Source organism: Lissotriton helveticus, chromosome 3_1, assembly GCF_964261635.1.
Source record: "Lissotriton helveticus chromosome 3_1, aLisHel1.1, whole genome shotgun sequence".
Taxonomy (NCBI): domain Eukaryota; kingdom Metazoa; phylum Chordata; class Amphibia; order Caudata; family Salamandridae; genus Lissotriton; species Lissotriton helveticus.
This window is the reverse complement of record NC_136061.1, coordinates 313906020-313924160: the sequence shown is the minus strand read 5'-3', so window position 1 is coordinate 313924160 and position 18141 is coordinate 313906020. Positions and strand designations below refer to the sequence as shown.

Below are 18141 nucleotides of genomic sequence, written 5' to 3'. Positions count from 1 at the left end.
ACCCAGTGGAATCAGTATAGATACCACCAGAGGATACTCCCCCTTGTTTGTAATGGAGATCCCTGTCTGCCAAACTCTAAATAAGCCCCCTGGCCTGAGTCAAACAGAAACATGAAGGAAAGGGATCCTGAGTCGATATAATATGCATTACCATGAGATTGTCTGCAAACATCACAGAAGATTCCTTCATTCTTTCAGCCAAAGAAGCCGAAAGCCCCTGAGAACCCATTCCATGGTATCCTCTCGAAGTGTTTCGAACCTCACCTTTACGTGTACATCGAGTCCCAGGACAAGTGAGTAAAGTGCCTTTTTCCCTTACTCTTTCATCTCTGATCCCCAAAGTTTCTGTTTAATGCTAGCGTCCTCAAATGGAAACTGTTGTGACCACTCTATAAACTATTTGATGACAAGTTAACTGATCTGTCCTACATCTTCAAACGTTGCCGTGCTGTCACTGATCTTGTAAACATCCGGTTTTATGTAGCAAATCATACTGTGAGTTGGACATTTTTTAAACACTCCAATATAAAACATATAATGACACGGGCACAAGGCCTTAAGTGATCTGCCCAGGATCAAACAATTTCATCAGTTGAAGAGGCTGTATTTAAACATGGGGGGCATGGTTCTATAATAGACTACTTACACAATACCACATCTCCTTTGATAACTCTCAGCAGAGAGGTATGCTGTGTCTCATAGAGCCATCTTGAGTATATCAGAGCAATATGTGTAATCTGATAAATCATTTTAAGCCCTTTTAACGAATTAATATCATACTTTCACTCATAATAGCTAACAGAATGCTTTGCAGTATATTTTCCTGTGCCCTTTCAATGAGCAAAGCTGACTGCATGGGTGTGAATGTATAGCAATGCTGCTCAGGTTTGAAATAATGGGTACCAGCTGCTCCTTCAGGCTGGAATAGTGAAGGTTCAGAATGTCTACAGTTGAAGGGAAGCTCAAGTCTTTGCAAGAATACATTCACACTTGGGGTGGGTTCATTCTGGAGATGTTGACATCTGTATTTGTAATGCCATTGGATGCAGGATGGGACCTGTAGCTACATCTTTAGGTCCTCATAGGTAGCGCATTAGATTAGCCAAGTGGGTGTACACTCTGTATACCCAACTTTGGGCTGTCGCACATTCTCTACTTAGTTACCTGAATTTTCTGTCTCTGAGATTGAAATGCCGTGTTTCCCGTTTGCTACAATGATTGGCTGTCAGCCCCAGAAGTGTTCTGTTCTTTGTATGTATTTGTAGCTTTTTGACCCAACAAACGAAGGACAAACTTTTAAGACGCTCCAGTGTTTGATAGAAGATAGGTTCTTCATAATCTAGAAAGGAAATACTTTCTTCTATGTCTGTGCTCATGTTATTGCTCCAACTAAATCTATTACATCTAAAAGCCTCTAAGGCGACACAATACACGAAAGTGCAATTTTGACATCTTGTTTTGACTCTGCTCCACCACCCTTGCTCTCCCCCCAACCACACACACATAGTATACTGTTCTATGCACTTAACATTGTTCTTGATGTCTTTCTTCGTGCTCTGTTAAAGCACTTCTCTGTCTTGGAGGCCAGTCTGCGTCATGCCTGATACCTAAAGTGCAGTAAATATATTTAATATATACATGTGTGTGTGTGTCTATATACATATCTATATCTATAGATATATATATACACACATACATACATATATGTTTACATACATATCTAACAAGGAAGCTCTGAGCGCAACGAGGGTGAAGCGGTTAGCCGGTTGTGAGCGAGCAGCTGGACTACGGCGTCGGAGGACTCCAGGTCCGGGTCGTTTGGCGAGCAGGTGAGACGCTTGCTCTCGAGCGCTGAAGGAGCCCGTTTGCCAGATAAGTGTGGGTGTGAAGATTAAAAGGACATTGCGACCAGGCAGAGGGCGCCAGTGAGTAGAAGCAGCCACAGAGAGTGTGTGTGAGCCATACTGAGCGGAGCGGGAGCAGAGCAGGGAGGCTTGGCGGCTTGGAGGATTGACCAAAGCAGAAGCCGAAGCTAAAAGCCGAAAGCTATCTCGACCATCGGGCCGACGCCTACTCTGGACATTGAACCGGTAGCCAGCACCCCGCAGCCCGCGGCACGCCTACCGCAGCCCGCCTACCGCCTACCGTGAGCCCGCACCCCGCTTCCCGCCTTCTGTGAGCCCGCAGTGAGCGGGACCTGCACACAGTACTGTGTGGAGCGAAGCGGGGAGCGGAATAGGAGCGGGCACCGGGAGGCTTGGGCCGTGAGCCTGCCGTGGGCGGGAACTGCACAGCGCATTGAGTGGAGCGGAGCGGGAGCAGACCAGGAGGAGGAACAGGGAGGCTCGGCGGCAGACCGCGGACCGCAGCCCGCAGCCCACAGTCTGCATCCTGCCACCCACCAAAAAGACAAAAACAGAAAAAATCGAAGAACCACCACCAGCATGGAGTAAGGCAGAAGCCAACAAAGGATATTTAAAAGAACCACACGCACTAACGCGCACACAGTAAGGCACAACCCTGGCAGGCTAACTATCAAGCCGCAGCCACAAGCAACTGCCCGAGGTGCCTAAAGAACCAGAGGAATCAAAGGAATCCAGAGGCAAGAAGCGTGTACCAAAGCTTGGACCTCCAGCAGCAGTACAACGGTGAGAGCGGCACTGGGGGTTACGGGGAAGGGGATAGCAGCGAACAACAGCCAGCAATATTGCCATTCCCCCCGAACTCCCCCTGAACTACCTCCTGTGGCCCCACCTAGTGCTTCACCTCCGCTACCGATTCAAAATCGTCGTGACGGCGAGCGGGATGGTAAAATTCAGCCCTTACCACGCTTGATAGGGCTGAGCAATAAGCTACGAGTGACAGAGTGCAGAGTGCTGAACACAGATCCCCCGTCCCAGTGGCGGAGGGTCGGCCTGGGTGGTAGGGACGACAAGAGCACTACGGAGGAGCAAGCCTTAATGCGATATCCCTCAAATAACAACAAAAGGGAAGAACAGAACCCGACGGACTAAATCATTCCAATACCACAGAAGAGAGACACACCAATACTGGCAGACCTTATCAACTCTTGCAATACCCGTGACTTCGAAACCCCGAGGCTACCCTCGCTCCCTCCCTGACGGCAGCTGCCCCCCTGTAAGGGGTAGACGGGCCCGGGAGAGTGAGGTGGTGGTGTCGTCGAGGCGTCGCCGGCCCCATAGGCTGAAACCTTGAGGAGGGTCTGTCTAAGTGTGACAGGCAAGGACCAGTATCATAAAACAGGAGTGCAGTAGAACTAAGCGGAGTGCAGGTGTGCCCGCTAAGATTGGCGCTATAAGAATAACACCGTTGGAACGCCAACCATAAACGGCCCAGCTGAAAATCATCTCAAATCTGAAAGAGCTGGTGCTACCACAGAGTAGTAGGCACCAGCTAAAACCCAGAGTATAAAGGCCAGAGGAAGGAAGCCACCCAAATCCCCTGTCCAGTGTGAAATCAAATTAACATTCCACAGTCTCTAACCAAACTGATAATCTACTATCGGAAAAATACTATCAATAGCCCTGGTGCAGGGAAATGGCCTTTAAGAAACTGAGATCACGAACCATTTTCATGAAAAGAATGGGGACAGAAGAGGCAATTAGGTAGACCACTAACAAAGCGGTGAAAAGTGGAAGGATAACAGTAACCCCCGGAATACGAAAATATTTTACAACATTAACCACGGATGGGCTAGTAGTAATAAATCAGTCAAACCCAGCCATAACAGCTGAAATAATGGAGGATGGAAAAAACAAAGAGGGAAGTGCACATGCCCCCCCCAAAGAACACACCTTAATTATATCTGAGGTTGACCAAATAACCCCCTTAACAGATCTCGAGGACTCATCCCCAGAAATAGTGTCAACCAGCCAAACAACATTGGACTTATCTAATATTCAACATAGCCCCGATCATATCTCGATGCATCCTGAAACAATCGTTAAGAAAGGAGAATTAGATCTGGGACCTCAAGAAGAGCCCGATGTTATACACAATAGCACATTACAAAAACCCTCGGACCGAGAGGGTCTCCTGGAATATTCCCCGGACTTTTTTATGTTCAAGTCCACCAGCTTAACGAACAATAACACTCCAGTATCGCAGTCTCTTTTCACACTGCAAAAAATCCTGGATTCGGTCCTCGCCCATCTAGGTAATATCTTGGAGAACTCGGATCAAACACTTGATGTGCAAATAGGAATTTTAAAATTCCTAGTGGAAGAAAAAAGGAAAAAAGAACAAACCGAGCTATCCAAAGTAAAGGGAATATCTGACAACTGTCAAGAGGTAACAAGTGACATCAAAAGCACCGGCCAGTTAGCGCCGGCGAAAAGAGAAATGCGAACACAAACCGGTAATAAATCATGTAAGGGACCAATAAGTAACCAGTGTAAAACTACGGTATATTCCCTTAAGAAACTCTTCAAAGAACACACTAATAGCGAGTCTAACCAATATCCTATATTCAGGAAACCCAAAGACAAACTTATCATGGCCAGTCCCGTCATGGACCAAGAAAAAAAGGACAGCATTGGCCTAAATGGTGAGGATGCGCAGGATTTACAAAATATAAAAAAGAAGCAAGTGGAAAGAAAGAAAAAAAGGGGAAAGCCGCTAAGAAGATTTAAAAAGAAAAAAGCGCATAAACTCAAATTTCAGAAGACCACCACCCCTCCTGATGCCCACCTTGTTCACGAAGAAAGTATAAAATCGCCCATATCTCTAAAGAGAATAAATCAAAAATTTATGGAAAAATCTAATAATAAAATACTCCAACAAAACCCGTTAAACCCAAGGGCAAAAGACTTCCTTTATGACCCAGTAAGCCCTGCATTAAGAGTTCATTTTAAAGGACCCGAAGACTACCGGAAAAAAGACTCACCACAAGAAGATTTAATATCGACGCAGCTGCAAATAACAGAGCTGTTTCCAACAGATGAAGCACCTCTCAACCGTGGCCGTATTATTAACCTCCTTCAACGTATTTTGCCCCTACAAACTTTAACACGAAAAGAAATCAACTTAGTAACCTTCCCGGATAAAGAAAAAATTAAAACCGCCGTGGTAGAATTTTGGGCACCAGTGCTCCCGTGAATTATTCTGAAAGAAAAAGAGACTCTCCATAAATGTGGCTACGATCTGACCTCAATACAGGAATCTACAGACGGAAAACCGAGAAATCTGCCTCAGGGATCATTACAAAAAACCTTTAATCAGCAAAATAAAAAAACTAATTACATACGCGACTCTGCAGATCATCTAATTATCTTAGTAAAGGACGGGGAGAGAGAAATCTGGAGCCAAAGTTCCAAAGATAAGGATACAGTAAATGTAGATCAGTCTTGGTTATGGATTGCAGAGACTTTAAACAATAAAAAACAAGCACGGAACAAGATGCACTCAGTTTAGCAGTGGTCTACTGATATCATCTTGGAACATAGCAGGGAAAACACCAGAAAAGATGATGGAACTGACGAAAAACCAACCAGCTATAATGGCAATTCAAGAAACTTGGTCAACAAAAAGTTTTTACCAGGAGGGGTATTTCATCTATGATATCCCAGCGCAGGAAGTTGGCCGAGGGCATGCGAAGGGAGGTATAGCAATCCTTTTAAGCGAAGAGTACAACTGGGCCCAAGAAATCATCTCTACAAAATCTAACCACTTTCAATGTATTAAGATCAGGTTGGGGTTAGACACTTCAGAGCTGCAAAAAAACTTTTTGCTTTTCAACGTATATATCCCCCCTGGACAAAAAAACGATGGGCTATTTGTTGAAATCTTGGAAGTTATCCAGCTAATAACAGAAACTCAAGCCTATCTCCCCTTTATAATCATGGGTGACCTCAACGGAAAACTATCTAACACAGAAATATCGAAATGGGCAAGCTGGTATAAGGAGGAAGCTCTTGAAATTTCAGTCCCATTGTTCCCGACCAGAAGCAAGGCTGACAAAAGGGGGAAAGTATTATTACAATCACTACCTTTACTAAATGGAACTATCCTAAATGGAAATTTGGAAGGTGACATCCCCGCGTCTTATACGAGACAGGGAACGAATTCCATATCAATCTTGGATTATATGATCTGCAGCTTGGATATGTATGGGTCTGTTTCACAGCTTCAGACTTACTTTGTCCAAGGAAGCGACCATGCCATCCAGGCTTTACACACCCAATGGGCAACGACCACATGCCCAACAAGCCACATCATGTTTAAATCCAGTACAGTTACGGTAAAGACAAACCAAAGGCAGATATATTGGAATTCCGCTACACTCAATAAAGTCACCACTCTAATAAATACTAAGCAGCTCCTTCAAGCAAACTATTCCTCCAACCTAATAACAAACTTTGAGACGATAATCGAGACATTAAAACAAACGCTCCAACACAAATTGCAACAAGCTGTACCAGCAAGATTCAAAAATAAAACTAGTAGGCCATCTAAAAGCGCAAAAAGGTTAAATAAATTAATAAGATCGCAGTTCCTGGAGCCCTCTATATCGAGACAAGCAGAAATTAATAAATTAAAGAACCAACGCAAGAGGGAGAAACAACGGCAAAAAAGTATAACACATGATAAAAACTGGGTCGATCTGCGGATAGCAGCAAAACAGTACAATCAACGTACTTACTGGTCACTAATCGCTAAAGAAACAGGCACAAAAAAGGCCTTGCAAGCCATCCCAGTCCCCCCTAAAGAATGTGAGATATATTTGACCAACTTGTATAAATTAAACACTAACTATGAAAGGCCTATAACTCCCACAAACAACTGCGAAGGAATTACCTCATCCATTGGAACTGTGTCCCCCTTTTCTGCAGAAATGCATATAAGGAAGGCAAGAACCACAGGAACCACAGGAGCCACCGGCCCAGACCAAATACCTATTAAGGTCCTTCAGACTGACCCTAAGGGATGGAGCACGATACTATCTCCCCTCTTCAATTTCATCCTCAATATAGGGAAATTGCCGAAACCCTGGAAGGGTAGTATCGTCATACCGATATATAAAAAGGGACCGAGACAACACCCTGGCAATTACCGGCAGATAGCACTACTGGATGCTACGGGAAAGATCTTTGCTGCAGAGGTTCTTGATCAACTAAAAAAATGGGCTTTCACACAGGGACTGATCCCGCTCTACCAAGCAGGCTTTAGGCCAAAGCACTCAGTCTTAGACAACATCGCGATGTTACAAACTATCCATGACAAATATGTGGTAGTTAAATCCCAGCCTGTGTATGCAGCATTCATCGACTTTACCACAGCGTTCGACCGAGTGGATAGAGTGACCCTATGGAAAAAACTGAAGAAATTAGGAATCCCTGAGCAGTTGTTACGAATTATAATTGCACTGCATACAGACACCTGGTGCCAAGTACAAATGGGGAGGGAAAAGGGCCTGACTAACCCGATCCCAACCCCTAACGGACTCAAGCAAGGGTGCCTCCTTGCCCCGTTGTTGTTCTTCTTATACCTCAGTGATTTGCCTCAGCATCTACAGCGAGAACTAAACTTCCCACCAAAGGTAGCTGCCCAAAAAGTTCATACCCTACTTTACGCGGACGATATTGTAGTGTTGGACCAAACACCCTTTGGACTACAAAACTATCTGGATGCCCTGTATAAGTATACTAAGGAAAATTTCCTAATAACCTAATTTAGCCAAAACAAAAATAGTTTCTTTTTCAGGGAAGAAAAAAAGCAGTAAATATTGTTGGAGACTCGGTGACGAAAAAATCAAAGAAGTTGAGGAGTATACCTATCTGGGTAGGATCTTCACTAAGTCGCTAAAAAACAACCGCCAGTTTCTAAACTTGTAGAGAAAATCAGAGGTACACGCAGGAGCACTGCTAAGGTTATATGCGGCCTCGGGAAATAGACATTTTTCCTCCCTGCTTAAAGTCTACAGTGTGAAGATCCCTGCAGTTTTATCGTATGCCCTGGAATACATACCTATAAAGCAGTGGACATTCCTGGACCTAAAAGAAGGAAAGATTTTGAGGAAAATGCTAAAAGTAGCGCAGTCTATCCCAGTACAAGCACTCCGCCTTGAACTATCGCTCACGAGCTCTTACTCTCGAGGTATCGCAAACATCATTAGGTGGGCATACAACCTGCTCCATGCAAAGGATGGTACACTTCGCTCCCTGCTTAAAACAGAGACTTTTGATAATGATTCTACGAAGCACGTATTTTATAAAAACATGTCTTTCGCCCTCAAACTGGCGAATATTAGTACTGATCTGTTGCTGACTTGGACACCGCCTCAACTGAAACTCTTCTTAAAATGCTACACCCCAAGACTAAGCTTTGACCTTGACTCATCGCATTGCGCCAAACTAATTTTATATAAAAACTTTGCTGAATCAGTGGTATTTAAGAAAACCCAGAACTACAAAGATTTTAATCTCACTCACGGCGCTAGGAGATTAATTATCCTGCTCCGGTTGGGCATTCTACCCACCCAATCTATAACATCAAAATGGCATCAAAACGAGTCACCAATATGTAGCCTATGTAACGGCGGGGAGCAGGACTTGGAGCATCTACTGTTCATATGCCCCAATCTAAAAGTAGTAGCGGCGAGAGCAAAACATCTGTATCCTATATATCTCAGATGCCGCATCACCACCGTCAAGGAATTGATTATCGCTTGCAAAACTCCCCCTAATGAACTAGTTTGTTATAAACTTTATACATTTTTAAAACCTCTTTTATCTTTGTATTAACATGAGAACTTTTAAAAAGCTGTAAGAATTGAATTTTATATTATTTGTGGTCCTCAGTGGAGTACCAAACCAAATAAAAACTTGTAACTTGACATTGCGACCTGATATTTCCCTACCGCATTACCAAATATCTTTCGAATTTGAGGTTGCTGGTTGGATTGGGATAGTTAAATGAAATAAGGCGCTAAAAACATTTTTGAACTGTGCATATCTTTAATTGCCTGAAATTACGCGATGGCGTCCACAACTGACGTGCTCAGGAACGTGCGGATGAGTGTGCGGATGCAATGTTTGCTAATATGCCGGTAACTGCAGGGACCAGACAACAGTCTAATGTGCAAGCATCGGAATTGAAGGATATAAAAAGCTTATTGAAAAAATTAGAAAAACTACAAAAAAACGAACTTACCAAGTGGTGGGAGCGTAAATCCCTGGAGAAATACAAGAAGGCAGGAAGGGTGCCCAGAGGATTGCGTGTTCTAATTGCCCCTTCGTTTGATAAACCGAATCCTTTAATGCTGAAGGAATGGGCTACGAACAATTTGGAGTGCTCCATGAACATGGTGATATTGCTTGTAAAATATGCAGAGATAGATAGAGTGGAAATAGCGGCGGAGATTGAGCTACTAATTGCGGAACTTGATGCTCTTGACCAAAAAGATGCTGTGAAGAAAAGAAGAGAGGAGATACAAAGACGCCTTGATAAACATGAAAATGTTATAATGAATCGGAAAATAACTAAATTTGCGCGTGATAAACGCGACTATGAGACTGGGCGCATTTTTACTTTCGCCAAGCGTTTCGATAATGTTAAAAAAATTGGCGACTAATAGGGTTCAACCACCATTAATCTCTGTAAATCAAGGAACTGTCTCTGATACTGCATCTAGTTCAGGAACAAGTGTACCATCTAGTAATGATGAATCAATTCCAATTGATAATGGGCTTCATTTAAACATGTCGGAACCCCAAAGCTTCACTCCCTCGGAAGAATTGGGGTTCATGATAGAGGATCGACGTCAAACTCTCAGATCATGGGCACCCCAAACACAGTCACAAAATGTTGCAGGCGGAACAAGCAACGCAAAGAGAGGAGGAAAGCGCGGAGGCTTCAAGAAAAGGAATTGAATACTCATGAAAGCCAATCTAAAGACGTAGCTTTATCATCTGAAAATACTGTTATAAACATGACTGAGCTCGAATTAAACACTGCAGAATTACAGCTTCTGTCTTTGGGACTTTCTTTCTGTCCTAAAAGTAACTTTAAATATGTACAATCTCGTATTGACATTTTTAGATATATCAGAAAGTTGAAACTTATAAAGTTCCATAAACTTAAGAAAGCGAATGTTAAAGCAACTTTGATCAATGCTAATAACCAGCCTAGTACTCGCTTCCAAGTAGCTGATGTATCTGCATTACGCACAGTTAGTAGTTTAGCTAATGATGGTATTTCCCTGAATACACAAGAAGATCTTTTAGGTATGGGTATTTCAACTACTAACGCTGCCCTCACTCCCTTTCGCCCACCTTCGACATTTATGCAGATCATGGCAAGAGATGCCATTGATATTTTTGGGGATTGTGTGATCAATGACCTCAAAGATCTTCACAAAAAATGCATTTCTATGAACAAAAAATGTCAGTATAGAGAGCAACAATATTCCCGCCTAATGGATAAACTTACTAAAGAAAAGAACATTATAATCAATAAAGCAGATAAAGGCGGGAATATTGTCCTATGGCCTTGTGATGCATACTTGGAAGAGGCTAGAAAACATTTGAGTGACGTCCATTGTTATAAGCAGGTAGCTTTTCCTATTCTATTGAAAGTTAAGGATCAGACTTTTAAAGAACTATCTAAGTGGAGAAGGGAGAGTTTGATTGACAAGGACGAGTACAATTTTTTAAGAACTGAGTATCCTATTACTCCGACCTTGTATTTACTCCCTAAAGTACATAAACAGATAACCCCAGTGCCAGGACGTCCTATTATTTCGGCTCAAGGTAGCCTGCTAGAATCTATGTCCAAGTACGTTGATTTTTTTCTTCATGACTATGTAGCTGATTTGCCTTCTTTTATTCGTGATACAGGACACTTCTTGGAAAAACTTAAAGATGTAATTTGGGAGGATGGCTATCACCTCCTAGTGATGGACATCTGCTCCTTATACACGAGTATTAATCATCAAGATGGCTTGAATGCTATTAAATTCTTCTTGTCTCACAGGAATATCTGCTACAGTGAACATAACAAAATGTTACTCCAGATGACGGAAATGTGCTTGACCAATAACTTCTTTATTTTCAATAAGGAATTGTTTCATCAACTTAGAGGTGTAGCTATGGGGGCGTGTTTCTCTCCCAGCTATGTGTGCTTGCACGTTGGCTGGTGGGAGAAGCACGTCCTCATGCAGACCCACATAGATGATTATTCTGAACACGTCATCAGATGGTGGCGTTATATCGATGGCGTGTTCGTCATGTGGAAAGGCACAAAGGAATCAGCCCTGGAGTTTTTCAGGAAGATTAATAGCAATTCCCTAAATTTGGAATTTACAGCACTAGTCAGTGATTCTAGGGTAGAATTTTTAGATGTAGAGGTTTTTGTTGACCACATGAATATTTGCACAAGATTACATCGCAAAATAACAGCTGGTAATTCCATCCTGCACGCCAGCAGTGCTCACCCTAGGCACCTCATAAAAAGTATTCCTTACGGTGAGTTTTTACGCATTAAGAGGATCTGTAATAGAAAAGAGGATTTAGATTTTTGTCTAAACGAATCTAAGGAAAGATTCTTAAATAGAGGATACAATGCCAAAGATCTACAATGGGCGCTGGATAAACTGAATGCATGTGTTCCAACAGAAGTCAGTGTGGTTATGGATGAGAATCCTATTGAAATAACCGTTTCACCGCCAGTAAGGTTAATCACTACTTTCAGCAGTCAGGAGCGGGACATTAGGAATATTGTGAGTAGACATTGGCCCATCTTACACACTGACATTACTCTGTCTCCAGAACTCCAAAATCAGCCCACTGTCACCTTCAGAAGAGCACCATCCATGCGAGATGCTCTAGTTAGAACTAATCCTGAAGTGACTGATAAAAGCAATTGGCTGACTAACAAAAGGGGTTTTGTAAAATGCTTCTCTTGTCGGGCCTGTAAGTTTGGAACTAACAAACAGTCCTTTTTGGATCCTTGCTCTGGTAGGCTCAATAAGATCAATGGTTATTTTACGTGCAAAACTGATTGTGCGGTATATATGTTTTTGAATGTACATGTTAGCTATCATATATTGGCAGTACCAAACTCCCTGTGTTTAATAGGATCCTCCAGCACTTGCGGGCAATCGTGAATTCTGATCCATCTTATCCGGTTGCCCGACATTTTAAACTTGTGCATCAAAATAAATTGGAGGACTTAAAGTACTATGTAATTGACTCTGTTCCTAAATCAATACGTGGTGGAGATAGAGAGAAGAAACTTCGCCAGTTAGAGAGTCAGTACATAGTTAGACTTAACACTAAGATACCTAATGGTCTTAATACAGGGGAAGATTTGGCCCACTTTTTATGATTATACAATTCATGTTGGCTTTGTATGGAATATATGACGTTACAACGAATTCCGTTGCAACGCATGCCTTTACCACGCATGCGTTACAACGGAATTCGTTTACCACGCATAACATTTACCACAATTACTAGCGTGGTGACGTCATACGTCGTTAAGAGAAAGCGGAAGTTTATTTTCCGTTTTCTCTTAAAAGACGCTGATACCCGACGTGACTTCAGGTGAGTTTCTTTTTTGGGGGGGAGACCCCCCCAAGCCCCCCTTTTTTTACTTTTTTCTTTACCACATATACCTTTAGTACAAACCTCGTAGTAAAGGTATGCGTGGTAAAGGCTTTCGTGTTAACCACGCATGCGTTGTACTGCATGCGTGGTTAACGACTTCGTTGTAAAGGCTTCGTTGTAATTGCCGTTTCCCCTTTGTATTGATATACACTTGATGTTGGGCTCAATATCGGATTCCATTCCTCTTTTATTCAAACTATACTCTTGATATGTTTACCTCTTGATTCATTATGGTCTACAAATATAGTTGTATAGTTGTATATATGTGTATATATATGAATTTAGGTTTTATATTTGGGTATTATATTTATTGAATATAACAGATTTGTAATATAACCTTTTATTCTGCGTTATTTTATTGGTCTTAATTAATGGACTTTTTGGCAGAGGGTTATTAATTAATTAGTATTTGTAAATATTTGATGTAACCTTGTACTCATCTATGATCCCACTTTGGTAGCCTGATTTTATTCATATATATATATATATATATATATACATATATATATATATATATATATATATATATATATATATATATATATATATATATATATATATATATATATATATATATATATATATTTATTAGTACCATGTTAAGAACTGATCTTGTTCTCGCTCATAGTTGAAACCAAAGTATTAAGTGTAAGCTTTTCAATTTCTATCTTTTTCTGTAAGACTTGCTTGATGATTGCATCCGCATACTCATTTCATTTTATTTTAATCATTATTAATGTATGGCTGTTTACAGCTACATTTCACATTTTGCACATTGGGTTCTTTACTATGATCAATTTTTTTGTGTCAAATTGTGCAATATTGGTAGTCCTTTCTATGGATTAGGATTTAGGCACTTGCCCCGGATTTTCCTTGAGTCTAATTATTACATTTGTAAAATCTAGTTTTTTGTAATAATATTTAAATCCTGTTTAACAATTTATAATATTAATTGTTAAACCACTGTTTTTTCTGATCAAACTACAGGACTTGTTTTTGCACTATTGCATTATGCACTTTATAAATGACTATTAGTCTTTTTACCCTTTCTATATGAAAAATGGGAGGGTTCTAAATTGTTTCATAGTATTTATGGGTGATGTTTTTCCTGGCACGTCATGTGATCAAGGCCGGGGCAACCCGGCTGAAACGTGTCATGTTGTGAGAAGGCTTCAATAAACTGCACTAAATTTTAATCCTTTTGTGGTGGTCCGTTCCTGTGAAGGAGTTCACTTTTTCTACTCAGGATTTGGTTCTCACATATCTATCTATCTATATATATATATATATATATATATATATATATATATATATCTATATATATATATATATATATATATATATATACACACACATACATATATATACACACACACACACAAATACTGAGTTAAGTAACCGTTTCAGACAACAGAATTTCTTGTGATAATCACATTTATTTTTCTCCTCAATCAACCTCCTTCCTCTGTTACGTCTTTCAGTGCATTGGAAGACGTAACAGAGGAAGGAGGTTGCTGTAGAAGACGCAAGTCCATTATCATGGGGAACTAAGAGAAGCAAGGAGACATTTCAACCTTAAAGAAATTGTGTAACATCTGTTTAGGGGTCATATAAAAAGCTGAGAGAATCGTTTTTGGAGCTGATATTGATGGATTTAAGAATAGAACACAGTTGCATAGGAAGAGACACCATTCATTTATGCATACTCGAAATAAGTAGCAATCCAGAGTTTGAAGACCATATACTAAGAGACTGGGGGAAGCACCCACTAATGAGGGAGCGACACATGAGAGGATATGGTATTCATATATGCCCTGAATAAGTGCAGTGTGCGCAAAATACGGGTTGGCTGTATAAGAAATTAACTACTAGAATGAATAAAGAAATCATCCCAAGAAATTATGTTATCTGAAACTGTTACCTATCTCAGTATTGTATTTTTTATATATTGTACTTACATCACCGGTAGCATACTGGTGTACTGTGAGTTTAGCACGGGGAACTATTCTTGTTACCCACTGTCACTATTATATATATAATTTTTTGGGGTGCTGCAGGGGTTTACTATCATAGCATCTTGTTCAATAGTTATATTCATTAGAAGATTTCCATGAACGTGCAAAATCTCACTTCTTCAACGGAAAAATCATTCTAACAAAATGTAGATAAACACTGTCTATGCAAAGTAACATTCCCCTGTATGTTTTAATATATTTTGTAAGAAAATGAACACAACATATTTTAAACCCATGACGATATCTCAGTGGACCTAAAGCATATGGAGCTGCAGTGCTTGTCAAATTTTTTCCATGTCATTCTTTTTAAGAGAGAAAAATAAAAATCTGTTCCCATAGACATAGACAAAAGACTGCTCTTTCAATTTAAGGCAGCCAGCCACCACGATCTCAACATTCATTACAATAGCATTTGCTCCCTCAGTTCTTCTTTTATTTTCAGCGATGAAGATCCCTGAACCTTGGCACTTGCCTTTTCATTTGTATTTTTGTATAGATACAGTTCTGTAGAGCAAAGGTGTGCTTCACTCACTGTAGCATCGGTCTTCTTTATGATGATATTTTTTTCTCAAGGCATTTTTTCGGCCATATTTCCTGTCAATCATCTGGAAGGGAGTGAGTATAGCCAAGGGAACAGGGGTTGGACTGCCCCCTTCTTCAGTCTCGCAACTTCAAATCTTACCACCCCTGCAGATCTCTGAGGGTTGTTAATTTTTTTATAGTCACTGCCGCATTAATTGAGTTGACGTTAAAGGTGCCTTGACATTGGTAGTTCTCAGGGTTGAAGACCTCTTGTTGTTGACACCTCTTAATACTGATATCTATTCTTTATTGATAAGATACTCAGGCTGGTGTTCACCACGTGTTTTCTGTTCAGTGCTATTGGGTACTCTTGTCATGTATTCCTATAGGTCCTGAATCGATCCCCCTATTCCTGACCCTATTCTAGTTAAACAAACCAACAAGTTAACTAGCAGTCAGCCCATGAGGCAGAAAACCCCCATGAAGCAGATACCGTTATCTGACGCAGTCACACTACGGCACAGGAACGTGTTATCTGATTAGGTCATAACACTTGCGATCTAATTAGACAAGCGATATTCCTCCAGCCCCTGATAAGGCATACGGAGTTCTCATAACAAATCAAACCTATGACAACCTGGCAAAACCCTGCGGCCATTGTTTTGATTTCACCGAGAACTTTAGTAAAAGAATGTGCTAACGAGCAAGTCGTATGACATCTTTATTGACGTATCTATGTCCATCCTTACGTCAATCTCGGCACCGTAAAGGTATAAATATTACCGATCTTGCCATATGCAAAACACACGCGTGGTGACGAGACGGAGCAGCCATACTTGCCGAAGCGAAGAGCAGAGCAGACCCCGCTGGCAGCAGCCCCGCCTTCCTGACGCGCTGAGAGAAGCTGCTTTCTCCTGCCGAGAATCCAGCACCGGCGTTTCCGGGTAGCCCTCGCAGGCAGCCTGGAATATCGAGACCAGAGAAAGAGATACCATTCCTCATTCATCCTAAATTCCAGGTACAGAACTGAATAACCCCTCACAGAGAATTCTTTAGTTATTCACTTGGCAAAAACAAACTTAACTTAAACTGTAACTATCTATTCCCGCCCACGTATTAGACTTAGGTCAGGTACACGGGGTAGGCGTATCTAGAAACACCAGTTGAGTACGTTTAGTCAAATGTATATGTGTATATAATATATTTTATTCATTTTAAAACATCTTATGGCTTAGAAACCATATCAATGTTTTTACAGTATTATTTTATACTATTGCTTTTAATGTATGCACTTTACTTAGCTATAAGTATTGCAATAATATCGATCCATTTCTCTTGTATGAGAAAAGAGACTGATCAATAAATAACACCTTTTTATTGAACACGCCCGTCTCTTCCTTTTCTCTACATTCTGATGAGACTAAGAATGCACGTACTGACTGAGTAAAATAATTTGCCTTTTGTTCACACGACTCTCGAGATTGACTCTTGATTAGGGGAGAGCAAAGTTGTCATGTTCTATGGTTGTTAGAAACTAAATCCCTTCTTGTCTAATCAGGGAAGTTAATTCCTCCTTGAACATTCGAGAAAGTTTCTAGTGAACTCTGAGCTAAGCTGGCAAACCCAAAACTTTAAGTCTAGTATCGACAGTAGTAGACCTAGTTAACGTCTGGCCTAGGCCTTTACTGCTGTAGGTATTATTCCAATGCGCAGAGCCTATTGGGAAGATAGGAACTACACTACATGGCGCCCAACGCGTTTGGAAAGGGCGATAAAACTAACGTAAGACATTTAGAGTAACTCAGTCGTGCTTTCTCACTCAGACCCCTTTTCCCAAATACTCCAAAGACGTCTGGAGTGGGTGAAAGGTTATATCCGCCAGACCTCGCAGGAGGGAACTCCTATGTATGGTTCTTGGTATAGTCAAGTGAACTTCATCGGAGCCGCGTTGAGGGAAGGCAGGCAAATTGCTTATGCAGTAACCGTCCTTTCTAAGCAGGAAGGAGGGATCCCCAATATACGATTAGGCTCATGAGGTCTTATATTTTAGAATTCTAAGTTCTTTCGCCAACTGGGCGCAACTGCATTCGCTAACACTTAAAACACTGTTAGGAATATTACACATTGTGGTAATTTTGTAATTTTTTTAATACACTTTAACATTCTGCATGTGAGTAAGGGGAAGGTAAGTGCATAACCCTTGTCCTGAAGAAGGAGGCTGTGACCTCCGAAACATGTTGACACTTTACTAGTGGTTCTCGATACCTTAACTCGTATCTATTTAACCACGCCCTGCACTTCTTTTTAACAATACCAGCCGGGGATTAAATTAAAATATTTTTTCCTCCCACGTGCCAGGTATTTTTTAACCTTTCACCTCACCTCACTCACATTTTTGATCCTATATACACACACACCCCCACACATAGTCCACTTCAAAGTGCTCCTGCGTATCCGCGAGTCGTAGCACGCCGCATCCCGTAGAGGGGTGCGAAGGCCCCGATGATGAAGCATGACACCAAGGGGCCTGTTGGTGTGTGAGGGGCATTTAAACAACACTGTGTGCTTCCCCAACACTTTAGGGATCACCACCACCTTGAGTGGATTCCACTTTGTTTATGTAAAATATATTATATACACATATACATTTGACTAAACGTACTCAACTGGTGTTTCTAGATACGCCTACCCCGTGTACCTGACCTAAGTCTAATACGTGGGCGGGAATAGATAGTTACAGTTTAAGTTAAGTTTGTTTTTGCCAAGTGAATAACTAAAGAATTCTCTGTGAGGGGTTATTCAGTTCTGTACCTGGAATTTAGGATGAATGAGGAATGGTATCTCTTTCTCTGGTCTCGATATTCCAGGCTGCCTGCGAGGGCTACCCGGAAACGCCGGTGCTGGATTCTCGGCAGGAGAAAGCAGCTTCTCTCAGCGCGTCAGGAAGGCGGGGCTGCTGCCAGCGGGGTCTGCTCTGC

The 18141-nt window shown here is 41.4% G+C and overlaps 1 protein-coding gene across 2 annotated transcripts in view; it reads left to right on the top strand.

Moving 5' to 3' along the window:
- VPS53 (VPS53 subunit of GARP complex) overlaps window positions 1–18141 on the top strand; it is a 1098026-nt gene that overhangs the window by 724978 nt on the left and 354907 nt on the right. For both annotated transcript variants that reach the window (XM_078679873.1, XM_078679872.1), the window contains one exon: window positions 199–293. In XM_078679873.1, the coding sequence (XP_078535999.1) occupies window positions 199–293 (95 nt within the window). The remainder of the gene's footprint in view (window positions 1–198; window positions 294–18141) is intronic.